At 42.1% G+C, this 21,704-nt stretch overlaps 1 protein-coding gene across 7 annotated transcripts in view; it reads right to left on the bottom strand.

Moving 5' to 3' along the window:
* Positions 1 to 21,704, bottom strand: part of tenm3 (teneurin transmembrane protein 3) — a 360,038-nt gene that overhangs the window by 62,645 nt on the left and 275,689 nt on the right. For all 7 annotated transcript variants that reach the window (XM_084932347.1, XM_084932346.1, XM_084932341.1 and 4 more), the window contains 6 exons: positions 14,297 to 14,443; positions 12,303 to 12,433; positions 12,126 to 12,214; positions 9,166 to 9,285; positions 8,001 to 8,133; positions 7,691 to 7,819 (listed from right to left, as the gene is read on the bottom strand). In XM_084932347.1, coding sequence (XP_084788473.1) covers positions 7,691 to 7,819; positions 8,001 to 8,133; positions 9,166 to 9,285; positions 12,126 to 12,214; positions 12,303 to 12,433; positions 14,297 to 14,443 — 749 coding nt within the window. The remainder of the gene's footprint in view (positions 1 to 7,690; positions 7,820 to 8,000; positions 8,134 to 9,165; positions 9,286 to 12,125; positions 12,215 to 12,302; positions 12,434 to 14,296; positions 14,444 to 21,704) is intronic.

Below are 21,704 nucleotides of genomic sequence, written 5' to 3'. Positions count from 1 at the left end.
CGAGAGACCCGACCACGTGTTCGCACTTTTCACTACTCTTCTTTATTGCATCTGTCGACTTACACACGCCTGCAGCTTTTCAGCTACAGCCTACACACACCAACAGCAACGACAGGACCCAGTTCATCCTGTTTTAAGCCGGCGAGGCGTGATTGCGGAGGCCGCTCAGGAGCGCCCGCCTCCCCCACAGCCACGCCGCAGACCACGCCCTGCCACAGCTCTGCAGTCAAAAACTCTCACTAAATTTCATCTCTGTTCACAAGTTTTATAAGACTAACACTGAACTTTATTCCATGTTTGGCAACGTTCACATTCTGTTTCACTCGTTGCTTTTTTGAAGAAGTGCTGCAGACTCATGAAGCAGTGCAGCGACAAAAGCTACAAATAGCTGTCTGAAATAAAAAAGATGTTTGTTTCAAACAGAAATTGCTGAAGGATTCATCGTGAATGAGTTTATTATCCAAATAAAGTTGCAGCTCGGCTTTTCTGTCATTGTTTTGTTTAGATGAGGCGTGAAAATCTTTCTTCCTGTCATGTGAGGATGATGTGAAAAGTTTGAGAACCACTGAGTTAATGTAATACTTTTGTTAAACATAAATAAAGATGAAAGTCTGCAGTTGAATCACATTTTGATTGTGAAGAGAAACTGATGTTTGTGGTGCAAATGCAATGCACAAGTGTAAGCAGTCACAAATTAGAGAGCTAGATTAAAAATAGCAGTGATGCTGGAAGCTGTCTAGACATGCCATCGAAGACGATCAGCCACATTTAAATCTGATAAGGTTTTGGGTTTTTATGGTTCTTTTCCCAGAACCATAAATACGAGCAGGTCACAGGAGTTGGTCCTAAAGTTTTTGACATTGCCCCCCTGCAAAGCTCTGCCTAGTGCCTAATGACTGCAATGGAGTTAGAACCAAAAGAAGTTATTGAATACAAAACAATAGAAAAGAAGACTGAGTTTCATTTCCAGTTACACAGCAGAGACTGCATGTTCCTGATTTGCTTGTGATTCTTCCACCTGCTCCAGTTTACTTCCACAAATCTAGAGGTATGAGTTTGTCTGTCTCAATGTTTGTACTTTTATGGTCTAAACTTCAGCATTTCAGGGGTCTGTCAATAAACATTTAAAAAGATACACAATTAAACTCCAAATGAGACAAAAAGAATTCCTATTCTAGCGATGTGAGGTAAATGATCTACAAGCAACAGGACAGAAGCTGAGAAGACTTCTGAAAAGGCAGAGGGAGAAGAACTGATTGAGACTACGTTGAAAAAAAAGTCCTGAGGGAATACTCCATTTGGAGTGTTATACTTCTCAGCTGCACTATTGCCTTTTCATTAGCTGGGCATTTAGCATTCATTACAGATCCATTTCATCCCTTTAAGGCCGGCCTTTTCACTGCCCTCCCTCTAATGGAGCCAGCTCCACCAAAAGCTAAGGAGCAGTTTTCCATTTGCTTGCTTTTGATCTACACTCGAATGTGTGCACACACACACACACACACACACACACACACACACACACACGCACACACGTGTCCACACAGATAGATGTGCTGTCCTATTCATGTGCAAAGACACTGGCTTTGTTTTTTATATGGACAAACACATACTGGCTAAATAAAAACTCATTATGAAGCGCGAGTTCACAGCTGTAAGAATATAAAAACAGAGTTCTGTCATCTGTTTGACGTCTTCTGTGGACTGTTTAATACGATATGATGCCCTGAAGCTTAAGCACACTTGGATAACACAGAAGGATGAAGATCACCAGCACGTCCACCTCTGAATGCCTCAAAAAAGGGACGTTTCTGGTCTTTGTTTAAGCTCATGCTGAAGCATCTGTGTGGCTGAATTGAAACAGTTCTGCAAAGAAGGGTCAGACTTCCCCCACATCAGTGTGAACAATTATTTGCCATTTACGGCAAAGGCCTGATTGCAGTCGCTGCAGAGAGTGACAGGTTGTTTTCCTTAATAAATGAAATAATCATTTAAAAATCCTGGCAGTCACCGGTGCTTTTACATTCTGAAAGCTTGCAGTTTATAATCACCTGCCTTTGTTTGTCTTCATGTTCTATGATTACAAACGTTTTCCTTACTGTGCTCAGTGACAGTGGATGTTATGTAGGTTCATTTTCAGTTGCAGTCTGTCTTCTTGTAAAGTGTTACATTAATCTTAAAGTGGAGTAGCTGAATTCGTTTAGAAGCTTTATTCCTCATAGTTGTTAATGGAAATCTGTGAAAGCAACGAGATGGGTGGAGTTTATACGCTGAACGATTTAGAAATGTGTCCTTATGAGCAGCAATGTTGGAATAGTGTGCTCTACAAACACCCGCCTTCCTTATATTTGTTTCTTTTAACTACAGGCTGTTATTATAGTCGCTACTGGCCCGATTACTTTCAGCTCTTGCTCACCTGTTGGATTTGTGTATTTTGCTGTTATTCTACCCTTTGTGTTCTCAGAACCCATGCCCTGTGTCATTTCCATCCGAGCGCTCAAACCCTTTGAGTGTGTCGCAGATTAAGTAGGTAATTTCCTTAACTTGTGCTGGAAAGGAGAGCGCGTCAGTTAGTCGAACCTCAGATGCAGGAGGAACAATGGGGGTTTCGTCCTGGTTGTTGAACACTGGACCAGCTCTTTATCCTCTCAAGGATACTTGAGGGCGCATGGGAGTTTGCCCAACCAGTCTGCATGTGTTTTGTGGACTTGGAGAAGGCATTTGGCCCTTCGTCCCTTGGGGTGTCCTGTGGGAGGTGCTCCGGGAGTATGGGGTGTCTGGCCCATTGCAACGGGCCATTCGATCCTTATACAACCGTTGCAAGAGCCTGGTTCGCATAGCCGGCAATAAGTCGGATTCGTTTGCGGTGGGTGATGGACTTTGTCAGAGCTGCCTTTTGTCACCGATTCTGTTCATATTTTTAAGGACAGGATTTCTAGGCGCAGCCAAGTGGCGGAGGGCTTTCACTTTGGTGGTCTCAGAATCTCATCTCTGCTTTTTGCAGATGATGTGGTTCTGTTGGCTTCATCGGGTGATGGCCTCCAGCTCGCACTGGACCGGTTTGCAGGTGAGTGTGAAGCAGCGGGAATGAGAATCAACACCGTCAAATCTGAGGCCATGGTACTCAGCTGGAAACGGGGAAGTGCCCACTCCAGGTCAGGGACAAGTTATTGCCCCAAGTGGAGGAGTTTAGTATCTCAGGGAGCCGGAGGTTGACAGACGGATTGGTGCTGCACTGGTCCGTCGTGGTGAAGAGGGAGCTGAGTGTAAAAGCAAAGCTCTTAATTTACCGGTCGATCTACGTCCCTACCCTCACGTATGGCCACGAGCTGTGGGTAGTGACCAAAACAATGAGACTGCAGATACAAGTGGCAGAAATGAGCTTCCTCCGAAGGGTGGCTGGCCTCTCCCTTAGAGATAGAGTGAGAAGTTCAGCCATCCGGGAGGGGCTCAGAGTAGAGCCGCTGCTCCTATACAGGAAAAGGAGCCAATTGAGGTGGTTCAGGCATCTGACAAGGATGCCTCCTGGGCGCCTCCTGGGTGAGGTGTGTGGTGCATGTCCCACTGGGAGGAGGCCCTGGGGCAGACCGAGGACACGCTGGAGGGATTATATCTTTTGGCTGGCCTGGGAACGCCTTGGAGTTCCACTGGACAAGCTGGAGAAGGTGGCTGGGGAGAGGGAGGTCTGGGCTTCTCTGCTTGGGCTGCTGCCCCTGCGACCCGGCCCCGGATAAGCGGAAGAAGATGGACGGATGGATTGTTAGCTTACATTTTGGGATTTTGCTGAAGAAAAAGCAAAATCCAAAAAAAGTCCGAGGGGTCTCGGCCCCTGGTAAAACTAGGCAGCAAGATGAGGGGATATAAAGACACCCAAGTCAGCCCCCTGCTCCTTACTGTGGGAAACTCCAGACTGGAAAAGAGTCCAGCCCTCTCCAGGAAGATGCTGTTTGTGGAGTTGAGCCCATCTCTATCTAGTAGGTGTCTATCAACCTTACACACTAGCTCAGTTTCCTTTTCCTCCAGAGAGGTGACATTCCATGTCCCAGTCATCACGCCGTGGTCACTGCATGCGACCCCTACGTCACTTTGTGCAGGTGTTGGGTCTACAGGTGGGCCAGACCCATGTCTCCTCTTTGGAATATGGGCTATAGCCTGTGTCAATGGAAAATTGTACTTAGTAGTCAGTATAATATTTTAATGATATAAGTTTGCATATGGTAGAATACTGCATGTAATCATTAGTGTTTAGAACTATATAGTTGGTGGCATATTGAAAGAATGTCTCATCCTAGGGGGTCTGTAACATTCCAAGGTGTTTTAGCGTTCACCCCCACATCCTGGGAGTATGGGAAGAGGTCGTACCTTGTCTTATTGTTTTATGGTAGGATAAACGTAGCTGTATCTGTCTTAGTCTAAGTGCCTTTTGGTTTGATGAACTGCTGGACTTCGAGACCAGCAGGTTTACGGAAGTCTTTATGGGGTCACACTCTGACCCCACACACACACACACACACACACACACACACACACACACACACACACAAGCACCCACTGAAGTATAAATAAAGACCGGGGCAGTTTCTCAGCGCGAGTCTCAGTTCTGGAAAAGCTAGCAAGAAGTTCTGTGTTTCTCTTCTCTGAGTCTTTACTGAAGAAGTGTTTTAGAGTATATTTCTTAACATTATTTGGTCCTCCGAGCCGGATCAGAAAATATCAGAACTGTTATCTGTGACTCTGTTCCAGGATCCAGCACTGATTCCTGACGCCGTGGGGAGCCGGCACCGAAGTGTGTGCACAGCCCTCTTAGATGAGGAGAGAGCCCCAGGACGTGAATTCGAGTCTGGGCCGGTGACCAGGTCCACGGCGCTGGGATTCAGTCTGATGATCCGAATCACCAGTGAGACGTCGGGGGTGAGAAACACTATTTTGGTATATAAAACGGCCGCAAAGGTTTAAAGAAATGTGATAAAATAGGTTTAAGTTCGCCAAAAGGAACTGTGTTTTGACTAGTTTTAGAGGTAGCAGTTACACAGCAGTCAACAACAGCCGGTGCTCCAGACCATTAATTTAACCAGTTGTTAATAGTAATCTGCATTAAGCTCAGGGTTGCTCAAATTCAGTACAATGACAGATGAAGTGATATAGGTAAATATTTAAACTAATGACGTGCATAGAGGCACTTGACCTGTTTGAAAGACTGTCGTCTTGGTTGAGATATAGAGCACACCTATGAAAATGACTAATATGCTGAACCCTGTATGAAACAGCTGAAAACTACATGGTGGAGAAGCTGAATTGAATATGAAACCACTGTGAGGTTGCGTTGCGGTCTCTTCTGAGCTGATGAGCAAGCTACACATTATCAGATCGAGATCTGGCTGAGAACTCATAAAAGAGAGGGAAACAGAACTATGATAACTATGATAACTGGAGTGTGAAGCGTTTCCGTGAGCAGTTTTCCTGCATCTTGACTCATGTGTGTGGAGTGTTCATAGCATCAGTATTATGTTTCTGTTTATTTGTTTTGGTGGGTTGAAAAATAGTTTTGGTGGGTTGAAAAATAGTTAAATAAACTTGTATTTATGGATCACCATGGCACATGCCACTGGCCAAATGATTTATTTACACAGATGAAAAAGTGAGTGTGAATGTGTCTGACGTCACAGCGTCTTTGTGCGCTGTGTAAAAGTAATTGCCTCTGATTGTGAGAGCGGTGATTCTACAGGTCACCAGCTATTTAAAAAAAATAAATAAAAAAAGAGTGAAAAAGAGAAAGAATTTACTTTGTAGATGAAAAATAATCATAGGAAAAAGGTTTTGTGTTGATCAGCCAAGAACAACTACAATCTCATTTTCTGCTTTTAAGAAAGGACTGTTCACAAAAACAGAGAGAGAGAGAGATGTGTGTTGATTAAGCAGTGATAATAATAATGAAAATGTCTTAGTTTGTCACTTTCAGGTGAAAAGCAGACCTGAATCAATTTTCCACATGCAGCGGTCGGAAGAAAGTTATAGTTTAACATCATTGGAAACATTCAGGCCAAGTTTCTGGCTAATTTATTTACAGCACCATGTGTCTCTCAACCTCACAAGCGAGCTCTCACTCCTCCCTGAAGACAAGGAATGCAGCTCCAAAGAGCAATAACATGGCAGATAAAGAGACAGCAGCAAAGTCCTGAGAAAAGAGACCCAGCAAGCAGCAGCAGTGTGGACAAACCGCATCGGAGAAGAAGAGCAAACCCATCATCCTGCCTGATTGGATGAATGGCACTGTGTTTCCAACAAGCTGCAACTTCACTGTGCATGTGAAAAGAACGTTTGAGGAGAACTGGGGAGACTGTTGGAGTTTGACATTTGCCACCTTTGGAGAAAATGACCAGAAGAGACAGTGGAACACAGGACGAAGCTGAAGGAGAACTGCCGGCTGTTGGACTGTTGAAGTGGGAGACGACAACAGTGAGAGTAAGTGAGAACACAGAGGAATGCTGTTATTAAATGTGGGAAATCAAAATTTGGGTTAGCAAACCTGGGAAAAACAAAACTGACTGCTTAAGTTGGAAAATTGTGAAGGAGTCTGAAACACTGCGAAAAGAAACATATACAAAATCACACACACAAGCAGAACATGCATTAACTCTACTAACACTTCCAAACACAAGAGAGCTCATGAAGATTAGACAACATCTTAAGCATGTGAGTCTGCTTACCATCTTGTCCAAGTCACTTAGTGTGATGAGAAGTGATGCAAAGACCAGTGCACTCATAGCACATCAGTTAAGAAATGATCAAATAACAGCAGAGAAATGTGTAGGAAAGGCAGCTTTAAGAACATGCTCTGCTGGATATGCAGCTCCACAGACATGCATTAAACCTGCCTAATAACACAAACACACATGCAATGAAAATTAGCTTGTTATCTCTCATCAGTGATAAAATAGTGTAAATTTAGCAGACACTTGTTATCTCTCATCAGTGATAAATTTAGCAGACACTTGTTATCAAATGCGGAATTTATCCAATGCAAAAAAAAATGACTCTCTAAGTTGCAGGACAACAGTTTAACTTTCGTGGGAAAAAGACTCTGGTTTGACCAACCAGTGATCAGACAATAAATTTAGTTGTTAATATAGTAAATTGGGAGATGCTTCCTGCTTGATTGATGCAGCACAAGTAATTTACTATATGAGGGAAATTCTATTTTTGTGATAACATTTTGAACATGCATTTCTGTTGTCCTGTCATCTTAGATTAAGGAAAGGTGACTGAATTCTAGCACGAGTGAATGGGATGTTTGGAGTTTGTTAGAGTGGAGACTCTAAAACACTGAGTTTCCTGAGTCTTTACTGAAGAAGTGTTTTAGAGTATATTTCTTAACAGCCTGGAAACCAGGTGCTTGAGAGAGAGCACCGTCCCCAGGCCTGGGAGCCAGTGTCAGATTAAATAGTCCCCATATTCAGCATCTTGGACACAAACATTACAGACATTTCAAAACACATATGTATGTTTTAATCTGCTCAACTTAAAGATTTAAGTTCGCGAAGTATAACACAGTTAGCTAGCACAAAGTGTTACATTATTTTTCAGAATTACTTTATGATTTTGGGATTTCCATTGCAAAATTATTCACAGACAGAGAGATCATACTCAAGGTGTCTTAGCTCCCATTAAAGTCCTCTGATTGATTTATTACCTGTGTTTCAGGTATGATGGGGCCATCTTCAGGTGAGCTTCTGTAAAATGTAGACAGAGGAGAAGCAACAATGACAGGACTCGGTCTGATGAAACCACTCAGGTCACAGCTGGGAATGTCATTTTCCTCCTGAAACAGCCAGACGTGACATGTGTCGGTCACTGAATATGGAAAGGTGAGCTCAGCAGTCACAGCAGTGATTCAATTATTCATTTAACCCGAATAAATCTGTGATAGAAAGAGTAAATGAAACAAAGGTAGTATCTGCATATTTAGTGCAGTGTCAACAGTCAGACCCTCAGTCGTTCACCTTCTTCATGACAAGCGTGTCCATCACATAGAAGACATTCCACGGCACCCAAACAGTTCTGTACTGAGTGAGGAAGGGAGCACGCTCAAAGCTCAGTGTGAGGGATGCCCCGCCATTGGCCAGAAGATCAAACCTGTCAGCACATCATCGTCAAACAAAGGTGTACAGTAAGTGCTGGGAAACAAGACGTGTGAATACCATTCAGCTGAATTATACAAGCTTTAATAAGGAAAGCCTCTTAATTCACTGTTACAGAATATAAGAGTGGATTTACAAACTTCAGCAGGACAAAGACCTGACTCTTAAACTTTCATTTGTGACGGTGTAATTGGCTCATTAAATTCTGTGAATGTGCTGATGTGTATATTGTGTCTATATATTGTGTGCATTACATACCTACAGTTGGAGTGTGTGAGCACGTTTGTTTGTGTGCAGGTGTGTGTGTTCAACAGTGATTGATTACGTCCCTGTGAATCCAGTGCATTTTAAAAAGCGTCTTCCCCACACGTTCACACGTTCTCTTCAGCTGACGTGAGAATAAAGAAGCTGTGTGAGCTGAGGTGGGAATGTAAGAGCACAATATAGATATCATTCTCCCGTTGTTTGCTGTCCGTTTTTGTGTTTGTGTGTGTTTACGTATCTTTGTGGGGACCAAAAATAGGAAGTTTACTATGCTTGTAGGGACCAACACTGTTATGGGGACAAAATCCCAGTCCCCACAAGATTAAAGGTGTTTTTAATGTCAGGGTTATAATTAGGTGACAGTTAGGTTTAGGCTAAGGGATGTGAAAACACGGTGTGCACGCGCATGTGTGTGTGTCTGATTGTGAGGGGGTTACTCAGGAGACCCCCCCCCCCCTGCTGGGCATTTGAAAGAATGCAGGTTTATGGCATTTTCACATTTACATGGAGCTACATCCACTTTTACTTTCAGGATATGTTTCACACACATGCAGATCATTGATAAGAAAATGGTTTTATTCTAGTTGTTGGTGGAAACCTCCATGAAGGAGCCCTGTTTACCACCCTGGTCATCAAGTTTATTTAGTGAACAGACGATGATTAACATCTGTTTTAAACCACTGCTGAGAGGAGACATTTTTGGAAAAGGCACAATGTTTGTGTAAAAGGTGTATGAAAATATTAATAATGAATAAGTACATACATGCCATCCTTGCGTGTTATAGTGTATCCATGCTCAGGATAGTGAACAAATGTCACGTTGACTCCAATCAGAGGTGTTCCATCAGCTGTCAGGACCTGACCTCGAATTATCGACACCAAGCTAAAAAGAGAGCAGAGAGAACTCGTTTATTCACACTGCCTGCAAGATTTACTTAAAACATTACAAAATGTTTAATGGCAAATAGTTATAATATATAAATAAGCCCATCAAGAACTGAAATTTTCCTGAGTCCCTGTGGCTGAGCTGGAAAACTGCCTTAACCTCCTAAGACCCCAACTCTTCCACTGCATGCAAATTAATTTCTCTTTGATATTTGGACATATTGGGGCCCGATGAATGTAAAAACAAAGAATTACCAGATTTTTTTTTTTTGCCTTATTTTTGATTTTAAGAAAAATGAGAGCCACATATGAGCATATTCGTTTTAAATTTTGATAGAACAGTAGCAGTATAATGTCCTCGTAAGTGGATATCAGGCCCTTGTAGAGCAAAATTCAGTATTTTGGTCTAAATAACCCAAAATGTGATGTCCACATATGTGGATGCCAGGTCCTAGGACAAGGGTGTCGAACTCCAGGCCTCGAGGGCCGGTGTCCTGCAGGTTTTAGATCTCACCCTGGGTCAGCACACCTGAATCAAGTGATCAGTTCATTATCAGGCCTCTGGAGAACCTCAGGACATGTTGAGGAGGTCATTTAGCCATTTAAATCAGCTGTGTTGGATCAAGGAAACATCTAAAACCTGCAGGACACCGGCCCTCGAGGCCTGGAGTTGGACACCTGTGTCCTAGGAGGTTAAGAGATGGAAACACTTACAGCTCACCGTAGCTTTGCAATGTTACTCATTGTGATCGAACTGCAGAGTCCACTGAGGGATAACTTAAAAAACGACAACGGAGGAACTTCTGAGTAATGCATGCTGATGTCACTACGGTACTTACAGTACATGTTGTCGTTTGCATCAGTGTTTATGTGTTTTCTGTTACTATGTGGTTATTGTGGAAAAAAGAACCACATGTCTCTGCCGGGTTTTGTCAGCCTCGTCTCTTGTTCCCGTGTTCAGTGTTCCCTCTCTCTCTCACCAGTCAGTCATGTTCCCATATCTATTTTTTCCCAGTCCAAGTGTCAAGCCTGCATGTCTTGGTCTTTATTGCCATGGTAATCGGACATCCTGTTTTATTTCCACAGTCTCTCGCCCTCTTCAGTGTGCTCAGATTTCTCCCTGTCTGATTAATTCCAGCTGTGTTCCCTCCCGTTTCCTGTCCTTATCCCCGTGCTCCTTGTTTCCCTTGTTATTCCCAGTCAGTTCCCAGTTTCAGGTTTTGTTTTCCTGTCTGATGCACTTCATTAAAAAGTCACAAACATGTCAGACATGCTTGGATTGGATTTCAGTGTTTTAGTTTTTTCATCCCATTTTACTTGCTCTTGTGTAGAGCTGCTTTTACACACACACACACACACACACACACACACACACACACACACACACACGCACACACATATATGCAAATAAAATTGCAAAAAACAAAATCATCTTAAACCCCCAATTTTTTCCCCCACAATCATTTGCGAAGCTCCATAAAATCCACATAAATATCATTGCACATACAATACCATGACAACAAGCTACAGGCAGTAATCTAACAATTAGCTTTACTAGCAACCAGGTCACAACTGCAAGATGTTTGAGCTGCAGCCTACAGTTATTTTCATGTAATTTAATTGGCAACTTGTGATATCTGACATCTAAAGGTAAAATTATTCCAGACCATAGATGATGTCAGATGCTTGACATTTTTCAGTACTTTACCCATGCTTTGCCTGCTATCAAAGCACTGACCTTATAATTTGTGCACAGTCTATCACCTGAGACACAGCTGCTCCTTACCTGAAGGAAGGTAAGACATTTTCTTCCAGAAGACCCTTACATTCCTACAGTTTTAGTCCAAAACCATTCCCTGCCCTGCATCTGAGTCGTCTTTTGTTAGATGTTGAGCATTTCTACCCATTAGAAATCACACGAGTTTTATCTCTGTGGCTGTAAGCCTTATCCTTAAAAGAGTACAGACACACACACACACAGTATATCTGTGTTTTCATGTCTAAAATAATCTTTTACGTTTGCAGGTACATTCCATTAGGGAAACACTGGACACTTTATTACAGGTTTGGTATTACAGGTTCTCCTCTTATGAAATATTCAGTAAATCATAAAAATATGACAAAAGCAGAAAGATTGCCAAACACAATTGCTGTCATGTTTCTTCCCTCTCAGTAGAGCTGCCTTTCAGCCTGTATTTGCAGACTGGCCCCTGTCATTCCCTGTTATCACTCTCAATGAATGCTATCTTTGAGGCAGGTGTGGGCAGGAATGGCTTTTGGCAAGGGAAAACAGCAGACCTTGAGCACTATATTTGGATTTTGCCAACATGTTTTATTATTTTCATGCCTACAGAAAGCAAAGCTAAACTACCACGTCTCATATTATGCTAAATAAAAATAGGATACACCATGACCTGCAGGCTTAAAAAATATTAGTCAAACAATCACAGAAAACAAGGACATCAATGAAACCTACTTTGACCTACGACTACAGATCATTTAAACTATGCTTCAAAGAGCAGTGCATGAGATATGAATATGTGTGATTTTTCCCTGGCAATGTGCAGGTAGAGTACATGGTTATTGTAACTGCTCAATAACACTGTGTGGAATGATGAACACGGGTGAATCCAGTTACTGCAAAGCTGAACCCATAAAATATGTCATCCAAAAAAACAGTTTACAGTAAGATGTCTGCAATATCCAACAGTCATTTACAGCAAATCAGTGTTTCCATGGCTTGAAATGAACATCTGTATGTGCATGCCAATGTTGCTGCTTTATCCCTAAAATTTAAGAGAAAAAGAAAAGAGAAAACACGACAGAAGACATGATTACCTTTTATTAAAAGGATTTTCACCATTGATTATGTGAGTCGATTCAGGCCCAACTAGAAAGTGAATGCGCTGGTAGAAAGATCTGGCAGCCTAAGAAAAGCAAAATAAATAAATGGGTAATCTGATGCTGAAAGGTGTCGTCATTTTGTGCCGTCAATTTCTGACTGGATCTTCTTACCTGTTGAGGAGGCACTGAGGATGGAGACTGGCTGAGCACCTCGCCTGGGTCAGGTGACCCTTTGCAGTACAGCTGATTCTGACAGGAAGGCTGCAGACAGCAGTCTGGATCCATGCAGTCAGCCAAGCCATCTGAAACATGCACAAACCCTACAGTCACAAAGCTAGCACAGAGTTGGGGAAAACATAGTCGTTTAAAAGCTTTACATGTGAAATCTAATGAACAGCTTAACATGTTTCAGTTCAAAGGAAACAAAGGCAGCATAGCATTAGCTGCAACAGCTACATAAACAATTTGTTCAGTCTTTCAGGCAGAGGTTTCAATGACCAATAGACGGAAATGTACTAATGTACGTTTAAAATCTGCAGCATTAATATGATTTTATAAACTCTGGTATGGTTCCTGGAGCCCTTTATATTTTGCATCCAAAAAGCCAGACTTCCTTGTAATTTTTTGAAGTGGTCTTAACCAGCAGGTCTTCAGTGCTTCTGAAAGCTTTTCAATTTTTTCTGCAGACAGCGGCTCCTTTATCACTCAGCTTTAGTGCTGTCCTCATGCGTACAGAGGAGGAGCCGCGCAACAGCGAGTGTCTACAGCCATCAGTGAAACATAGTGGACGCTCTGTCACATTTTCAGGCTGTACTTTAGCCAGTGATGTCTGTCAAACCTGATGGAATTATAAATGCAGGAAAATACGATCAGGTTTTGATCCACCATGCAGCCAATGCAGCGTGTGTGCATGTACAGAGAGACAAAGAAAGTGAGACAAGAAGAGCGACAGAGACAAATACTGTCAGCTGATAAGCTAAAATAATATTTAAAACTTTTACTGTCTCAGAGGTTTTGCTTTAACAATATTATTGTTGTAGTGTCCAGATTAAAACACACACACAGATAAAATGAGGTCAGACGAGTTAAACGTGTCGAAGGGAGGAATAAGGAGAGCAAGTAAGGAGTCGGGACAGATGAGGAGACAGAAGGAGGAATGCAAGGTAACAAAATCGTTTGCCTCCATTAGTTGATAAAAGCCACTTCTACATTCTGCATACAGTGACATTAAAAACACACACTGACTGACAAAGCAGTCCTCTGATTTCTCTTCCTTTCTTTTCCTTTTCATATCATTTCTCTCCATCTTTTCTGTTAACATAGTGATCAAATTAAATGTAGTCCCAGCTGTGTCACTGGCACAGTGCATATGTTGCTGGATAAAACAGCTGTTAGCTGACATATGTAATGCCTACAAAAGATCCAGTTCCCAGTAGTGTTGGTGCACCTTTCTATTGCACTGTCACAATAAGTTTAAGCATGCATAGATCAACGCTGAAGTTTGTTAATCAATCACAAGGTCGAACCATCTTAAAGCGCATCCTGATTTATCATTTTTCTAAACACTAATGGAGACCAGATTTGAAAAATACCAAAAAAGTAAAAATACCAGAGAGAGTGCAGGTTAGAGGCACTCAGACGTTCAGGCAGCCGTGCCCAGCCTTTACACTTTACTGGAACACAGCACATGAGTGTCTGCCCAGCAGGCAGCAGCACAGTCACCACCTCATCATTTATTCATCATCAGTCATTACTTTGAGCACCCATACATACACAGGCAAAGTAAGTAAGTACTCTTTTGTACTTACTCTCTCCCACTCTAACACAGTGTTGTTATCAGGTCTTGAAGTGATTGGATGGTACAAACTGATGTGTCATTTTTCCTCGGTCCCCTGCAAATTAATGCGTGTGGGTGGGAAGGGGGTTTGAGGGGGTGTTGCACTCACCTGTGCCTTTCAAAGTAATCTCCGACCACTTTCTAAAGCACCTGTCCACTGTTCATTTCTTCCTAATGTCTCTCTTTGTAGTCGTGGGAGGACGTTTGGATTATTGTGTCGCTAACATTTAATATTCTCCTTATCCTGTGTTCATTCAGCCGTCAAACAAATCTGTTCCTACATTTAACCATCTGTCTCCCCACTTTTAGTGTATCTACACAAACATACCTCCTTCGTTGTCCTTGCTGTCGGTACATAGTGTTTCCATGGCAACGTGGCACCCCGCCCCTCTCCATCCCGACTGGCAGATGCAGTGCCATCCGCTGGCCTCCAAGGTGCATCGTCCATTGTTATTGCAGAGACCTGGACAACCCTCTGGGCACAGGGGACAAGCACAGTTAGAAAAGTCACAGCAGTGGGAATAAAGGAGGGGACCATGATGACCGTCAGGGTGAAAACAGGCTTAAACCTATATACATCTTTGAAGTGAGGTGATGATATTTTTGTACTGAATTGCTGTGAGAGGAGATTATTATTATTTATTTAATTTAGGGCCACGTTCATGCTCAAAACGATACATATTCGGAGTTTCCCTCTTGACTTGGAAAAGCCTCTGAAACAGCACCGAGACCATGATGGGACGAAAAAGTCAAAAACAGCCAGAGGGGAACTGGCAGCCCCCACAGGACTGAGGCTGGACTCTGCTGCACCACACTGAGCTGACTCTTCAATTCAAACATCTGACAAAACCCACAAACAAGCAAAAAATACACAACATGGGCTACAATAAATATTCATCCAAAAGGATCAAAGGCAGAACATGACTATAGCTTACATAGAAAAAATAAACAGGACTTAATTTTGGTTAAGCTGGCCTTTGGATTCTGATAGGGCTGAGACTGGGCTGGATCGGTGCTACTGTTTACAGCCAAAATCGATCTGTTTCATTCAACAAATGTTTATACCAGCTGTCAGTTTAGAACATTTTAGAAAACATCCCATCATAGTATAAATGCGGTTTCAGATGCTATTCAGAAATCATTCTAACAGACATAAAAGGTTGTTGGTGTAAAATGGAAATACACAGAATGCAACGATTTCCAATAATTAAAACTAGAAAGTATGGGTGGGCGATAGAAACGATATACGATAGAAACGATATAAATTTGGCCAACGATCGAGATTTTGACTATGCCGCTCTATCGCGATAGCGCATGTTGATGATGTCATCAAGCGGCGCCTGTTTTGGTCGAAAGCAACGCAGCAGCGGCTACAACCATTATCATCTGCAAATTATGCCGGGCGACAGTCATGGCAAAGAGATGAAGCACTTTTGAAATATGGGGAAAGCCAAAAACTGCGCTTCCTCCACTTCCGTAACATTGATTCATTAATGTTGAATTCTCTCGCAGCTGTTCTGTTCCCATGTTGTTGCAGTATATTAATGACTAACCTCGTATTGTGGATGAATAATCTCAGTTGTTCTCCTGACTGAAGTTTGGCCCGTGTATAGCATCCTGCTATGCGATTGCATTTGTCCCTGACCACCAGAATCCCTCACGTTAACTTTTATCGAGTGGAAAAAAAGTTGGCGTTCATCCTCCAGCTTCACTGTGCTAATGTTAAGCTAACATAGCTGTGTCGCTAGCAATCACATAGCACAACATTATATACCAGGTAGTCCAACTTCAGTAACCCTGCAAACGCCACTGCTGTTTAGTTTTCTGTCTTCATTTATGTTGGAAGTGGTAGCAGAGCTGTACGTTTTAATTAGTTTCAAAAATCTCTCAGTCAGAACATGGTATGAAATGTTTAGGTGTAAACTAGCGAGCTAACTTCCTGTTAACTCCGTTACATTTAATAACTTCTGTTGTCATGGATGCCTGGATGTTAAACTTGATTGTTACACCTGGTAAAGCAGCGACGCTAATGATTTTATTAAAGATGAAAGAATTTAGACCGTTTTTAACGCTTAGTGTTCGTTTGACTTTGGGACCTGAGAGAGACGGAGTTTTGGACCCAGATTACTCCATGAAGCTCCTCACTACGGCAGCCGTAATGCTCTGACAATCCATCAAGCAGTGCCGCTTACCAAAGTTGTACTAAAACATTTTTTAACAGATTTCTGCCCAAATCGGTTCAAGGTCAGTAAGCACAACCAGAATCCATACATAAGGCACACTCTCGATTTTTGAGAAAATTAAAGGATTTTAAGTCCTTATAGTGTGGAAAATACGTTATACAGAAGAAAAGAATATATCGCGATATATATCGTTACCGCACGTGCTTCAAATTATACTGATATGAATTTTAGGCCATATCGCCCAGCCCTACTAGAAAGCTGCAAAAAGCATGTTTAATACTAAAGAAAACAACCAACCAACTGTTGGTGAGTTGTGGAACAATGTAAGATGTATGTAAAGTATTAGATTCATTAAAAATCTGATGATAGAGAGGCTTAGAGAGGCTGTCTGTCAGAGTAAAGATGAATGACCACGCTCAGTGTAAGATACAGAGGATCTGCATTCTTCCTATTAAAAGATTTTATTCAGATAAATTCTGTATTGATGGGACCGTGTTTGGGGCTTTGGGCAAGACTTCTAAAATCACTGTTACTGGACACGTGAAATGCAGCTGCGTCCTTGAGGCTAAGGTTCAAATAGCAGCAGGTGATGATACTGTGGTACATTAGTACACTAAGGCCACTAGATGACATCAAGGTAATGTCATAGTTTTTTCCCCAGAACAATAGTTTGTCTGTTTCAACATTTGCCACGTTTGTTGTATGTGTTTGTACTATTTTCACTCTAAATTCTTTTGGAAATAATTGCACTCCATCTTAACGTACATTTTCCAAAACTTTAAAAAGTTTATCTTCTCTCTCTCAGCAACTTCAGTACAAAAGTACCAGGCTTCAAAAACCCACACTGGTTAAATTCAGATGTGTATAAAGGCATTCAGCCCCATTCGATGGACATTTCTCCAATTAATGGACTCACAGACTGACAGACAAATAAAACAGTTAATTACAGTAGCCCACATGTGAGAGACACAGACTGGCAGACAGACAGACAGTCAACCTTTGGTGAAATGCACTGATGTTGTACTTTCACATGAACTGCTAGAACTGCCAGCAGCCAAAATGGCCACAGCGTGCTGCTCGGCTTTAATTAGTGCAAAATGAGAAGTTTTCTTTTCATCTGCGAACAAAGAAAAAGAAATGTTGCATAATAGGAAACAGGCCACAGAAACAAACCAAATGAATAAAGTCAAACGAAAAAAGTCTCAACATGTCAAACTGAAGGGTTTGTCTGTCAGAGGAAATGACATCAGAGGGAATTTTAACACCCAGTGAACTGACAAAGACTGAAATTTCCATTCAACAGGATGCTTGTTTCAGAAATATGGATTCATCTGTGCTCGTTCTTCTCGTCAGGCAAAGAAATAACGCAGCGAGTTTAAATCCATGTGAAAACACAACAGGTAGACATAAAGGCAGTGCACAAAGTATAGGGAGGACTGCGCGCCTCCACAGACTATACTTTATGCCTCTGTTTGGCATTCCTCATTCACAAAATTGACAGTGAGGCTGGCAATCAGATAGGCTGATTATAACAGTGAGAATCAGAACCAAGCAAAGCCCAGAACAAGGAATGGAGATAAAGACTGGGGGGAGGAAAGTGAAGACAGATCGAAGACAGGAGGACAGCAACTGGCTTATTTAACACATATATCAGGCTTGTGGATGCAAGACGAAACAGGAGTCGCACACCTTTGTTTTATGACTGTGCGTGCACTTTTTATTTGTATTCACTGCTCTCGTGTGAATCTATCTATGGTCTGTTTCGTGTGTGAGAGTCAGAGACAGGAAAAGGAATGATAGGACCAGAAAAAAAACACAGAAATAGAATATACGACAATACAAGTCTAGCTAAACCGAGCACTGAGAATGACTGGAAAACAGTGAGCGAAAGGAAAAGACAAAACCTAAAACGAAATGGAGTTAACCAAAAATATGTTATAAAGCAGAGTGTGAAGTCATTGTATTCTGGGACAGTAAGGCCTTTATTGTTCTTTAGCAGGAGTTACCTTTATATCCTGAGAATAGGAGAGGGCACGAGGGAGAGAGGGAGGAAAATTAGGGAGAAAAGTAAAGTGAAACAAAACCAGCACTGCCAAATATTTAGTCTGTGATCAATAAATGAAGATGGCAACCAAAGGAAGGCAGGAAGGAAGAGCTGGGATCACAGCAATGAAATGATAAAGATAGAAGTTGAACCACAGCAGTGTAAATACGTCATTCACATGTTAGATCTCAGAACAGAGAAGGACAAAGCTAATGCCAATGCAACAGCTGTCATGTTGTACACAACGTAGCTTCTGTTAATAAATACAACTGTTTTTATACTGACAAACTATCCGGTGCAGTTTACCAACCTTCTGTAAGAGGATCGAGCGGCTGTCACCACAGCCTGTGCTGCTGTTCCTCTTAACTACTAGATTAAGGTCTTTAAAGCAGGAGGTGTAACATAGTTTAGTGCATGATAAAGCATGTGCAGCCACAGAGATGAAAAAATGAACAAAATGCAAAAGTGCCAAAACAGTAGTTGGTTCCAAAAGTGAGCCATGACTCCCCTGGTCCATGACCTCTTTAAATCCACTGATGGACCTATAATTCAAAGTCCTACGTCGCCTTGTTCTTGAGTTGGGTGTCCGTGCTGTCCGCCTGCCCACTCGCCCGGTGGGGTGACAGCAACAGCCCATCAGCCTTTTATAGCTGAGGTGTGAAAACTAGATTGACAAACAAAGTTCTGCACTGCAGGTTTAATGTTACTTAAAATATTCCCTGCATAGCAAAACCCTCCATAGAACTGGCAGCCCGTGTCAGTCAGAGGTGGGCGAGGTGCCGTCACTGATTTCTACAACTGATTCGATTCAGTTTAGGCTCAGACAGTCAAAAGTATTATTATGGATATGTACTGATAAATGATCATAATTATTATCTTTCTAACTATGTATAAAAACAAAGCTGACACTGTGAGATTCATCAGAGGTGTGAACATCACAGCAGATGCGTTTGTGTCAAAGTAACTGAGGATAAAACATGAAGGAGATTTTCCTGGCCTGGCTTTTTATAGCAGATGAGCCATGAATCAACATGTGAACATTACCTGACGCTGCTGAAGTGAAGCAGAGGTTTGATTAGAGACACAGCTGAGAGTTTTGCAATTTGGTATAATTTTAAAAAGTTTACATTTCTTTGGTATTGAACGCCAGAAATGAGGCTTTCTAGTCGGAGGTCAAATGGAAAAACCCGCGTTGACAGCGCTGAACACAGCGGCAGACTGATGCATAATGAGCAGCGAATAATGCAGAAAACAGATTTTATGGTAAACTGGTCTCTGAGTACACTGAGAGAGAGAGAGCTGTGCAGGAAGTGTGAGTTTATCCTGGTGGAAGCGAAACAGCAAAAGTAAGAAGGAAATAAATGACAATGTCTTGAAAACATGAAGCTACTTTTGATCTTGTTCTGCTGCTGGTTCAGTGAATTGTGGTCAGAGTGACGAAACCTGCAGCTTCAGAATCTGTCAGCGTTCAGCACACGACTGTGTTCACGTCTTTGATCGTTTGCTGTTTTAGCTGTTTGATGGAAACAGTTTTGTGAGCTTTAACCTGAGATTCTGGCGTTTCTGGCAAAATACATTTAAAAATCAATTCAGACTTGAAGTCGCTTTATTTAAACTAAAATCGTTTTGAATCGGGAAATCGATTTTTTAAACCCACTTCTAGTCAGAGGCCCAAATCAGAGCTTCAGGAAATTAACTGTTAATTAAAATTTGGGTCCAAAACACACTTTCACCTTTCAGCTAATACTAGCAGCTCAAGTGACACAACCTTACAACCAGTGTTTCATGTTTCTTGAGCAAATCCATCTTGGAAATTGTACTTACTCCTGGAAAAATGTTTTTACCTTTAACTTTTTTCCATCAAGGAATTCAATGTTTTGTGAAGATTGAATCAGAACAGCGTCATGCTGGCAGATAGATAATCAAAACTGGGCTGACTCAGCAGGACCCTGTTTTAAAGAGATGCCTTTTCAGGCTGAAACTGGAGGCTGCATAAAGAGGTTTCACAGAGTTTGTTATATATATAAAACCCTGGAAACATGCCTGCAGAGCACGAGAATCAATACACAGAGCTGGAAGCAGATTTTAGGGAGAAACAATTTTGAAACTGGTCAAAAGAAACATAACTGTGGTTTGGGGCGACCGTGGCTCAGGGGGTTGGAAGCGCATCTGTAACCGGAAGGTCGCCGGTTCGATCCCTAGGCTCTCTGTCCTGGTCGTTGTGTCCTTGGGCAAGACACTTTACCTTACTGGTGTTGGCCAGAGGGGCCGATGGCGCGATATGGCAGCCTCGCTTCTGTCAGTCTGCCCCAGGGCACCTGTGGCTACAACTGTAGCTGCCTCCACCAGTGTGTGAATAGTGGCATTGTAAAGCACTTTGGGTGCCTTGAAAAGCGCTATATAAATCCAATCCATTATTATTATTAGAAAATCATTCAGTGTAATTGTAAGAGTTAATACTGTGCAGGGTAGAGGCCTAAAACTCAGAGAATCAGTTGCTCGAGTCCTGCCAGGAAGCTATTTACTTCCTTAGTCTGCCACGCTCTGGGTAAAGCATTATCATCTCTGGAGAACTCCTTGACCTATCTCAGGTTATACGCTGCTGGTTCCTGCTCGGTCACTTCATCTTCTTGCCCCAGCAGCCAACAGAAACGTCAACTTAGAGAATCCCTCCAGAAACAGTAACGATCCAAAAACGATCGTATATAACCACAATCACTTTGGTGGCTGATACTGCATTGCTATCCTAGAGCTCTGCCTCTGGAATATTTACAGATTTAATCTGTAAATATTCCTTTGCCACAACGAGGGCTTGGAATAATAGAATATTACTTAAAATAACACTGAAATTAAAATTAAAATTGTACTTCTGATTATATGATTGTCTTGTGTAAACTAAAGTATGACTTACATCTTTAACGCAAAAGGCAATTGTGTGAGTCAAATTACAGCTGCTTAAATTCAGTGACAGTTATGAGAACATTTGACTGTGTAGCAAATACACGTGGACAGGACAAAGGAGGAAGCAGCTCACAGGAAGACCAGCAGTAAAGACACAGCAGATTTCTCTAATATTGGCTTCCCTTCATTGGCTCCCTGTTAAATCCAGAATTCAGGCCCCATCTTATCTTAATGACCTTGTAGTACCATATCACCCTATTAGAGCACTTCGCTCTCGCTCTGCAGGCCTACTTGTTGTTCCTAGAGTATTTAAAAGTAGAATGGGAGGCAGAGCCTTCAGTTTTCAGGCCCCTCTTCTGTGGAACCAGCTTCCAGTTTGGATTCAGGAGACAGAAACTATCTCTACTTTTAAGATTAGGCTTCAAACTTTCCTTTTTGCTAAAGCATATAGTTAGGGCTGGACCAGGTGACCCTGAATCCTCCCTTAGTTATGCTGCAATAGACATAGGCTGCTGGGGGATTCCCAAGATGCACTGGGTGTTTCTTCTTCACTCACTATGTGTTAACAGACCTCTCTGCATTGAATCATATCTGTTATTAATCTCTGT

This window comes from Perissodus microlepis, chromosome 6 (genome assembly GCF_051167445.1).
Source record: "Perissodus microlepis isolate ML-2025 ecotype Zambia chromosome 6, ASM5116744v1, whole genome shotgun sequence".
Lineage (NCBI taxonomy): Eukaryota > Metazoa > Chordata > Actinopteri > Cichliformes > Cichlidae > Perissodus > Perissodus microlepis.
The sequence above is the reverse complement of the archived record's forward strand: the minus strand, read 5'-3'. Positions and strand labels throughout refer to the sequence as shown.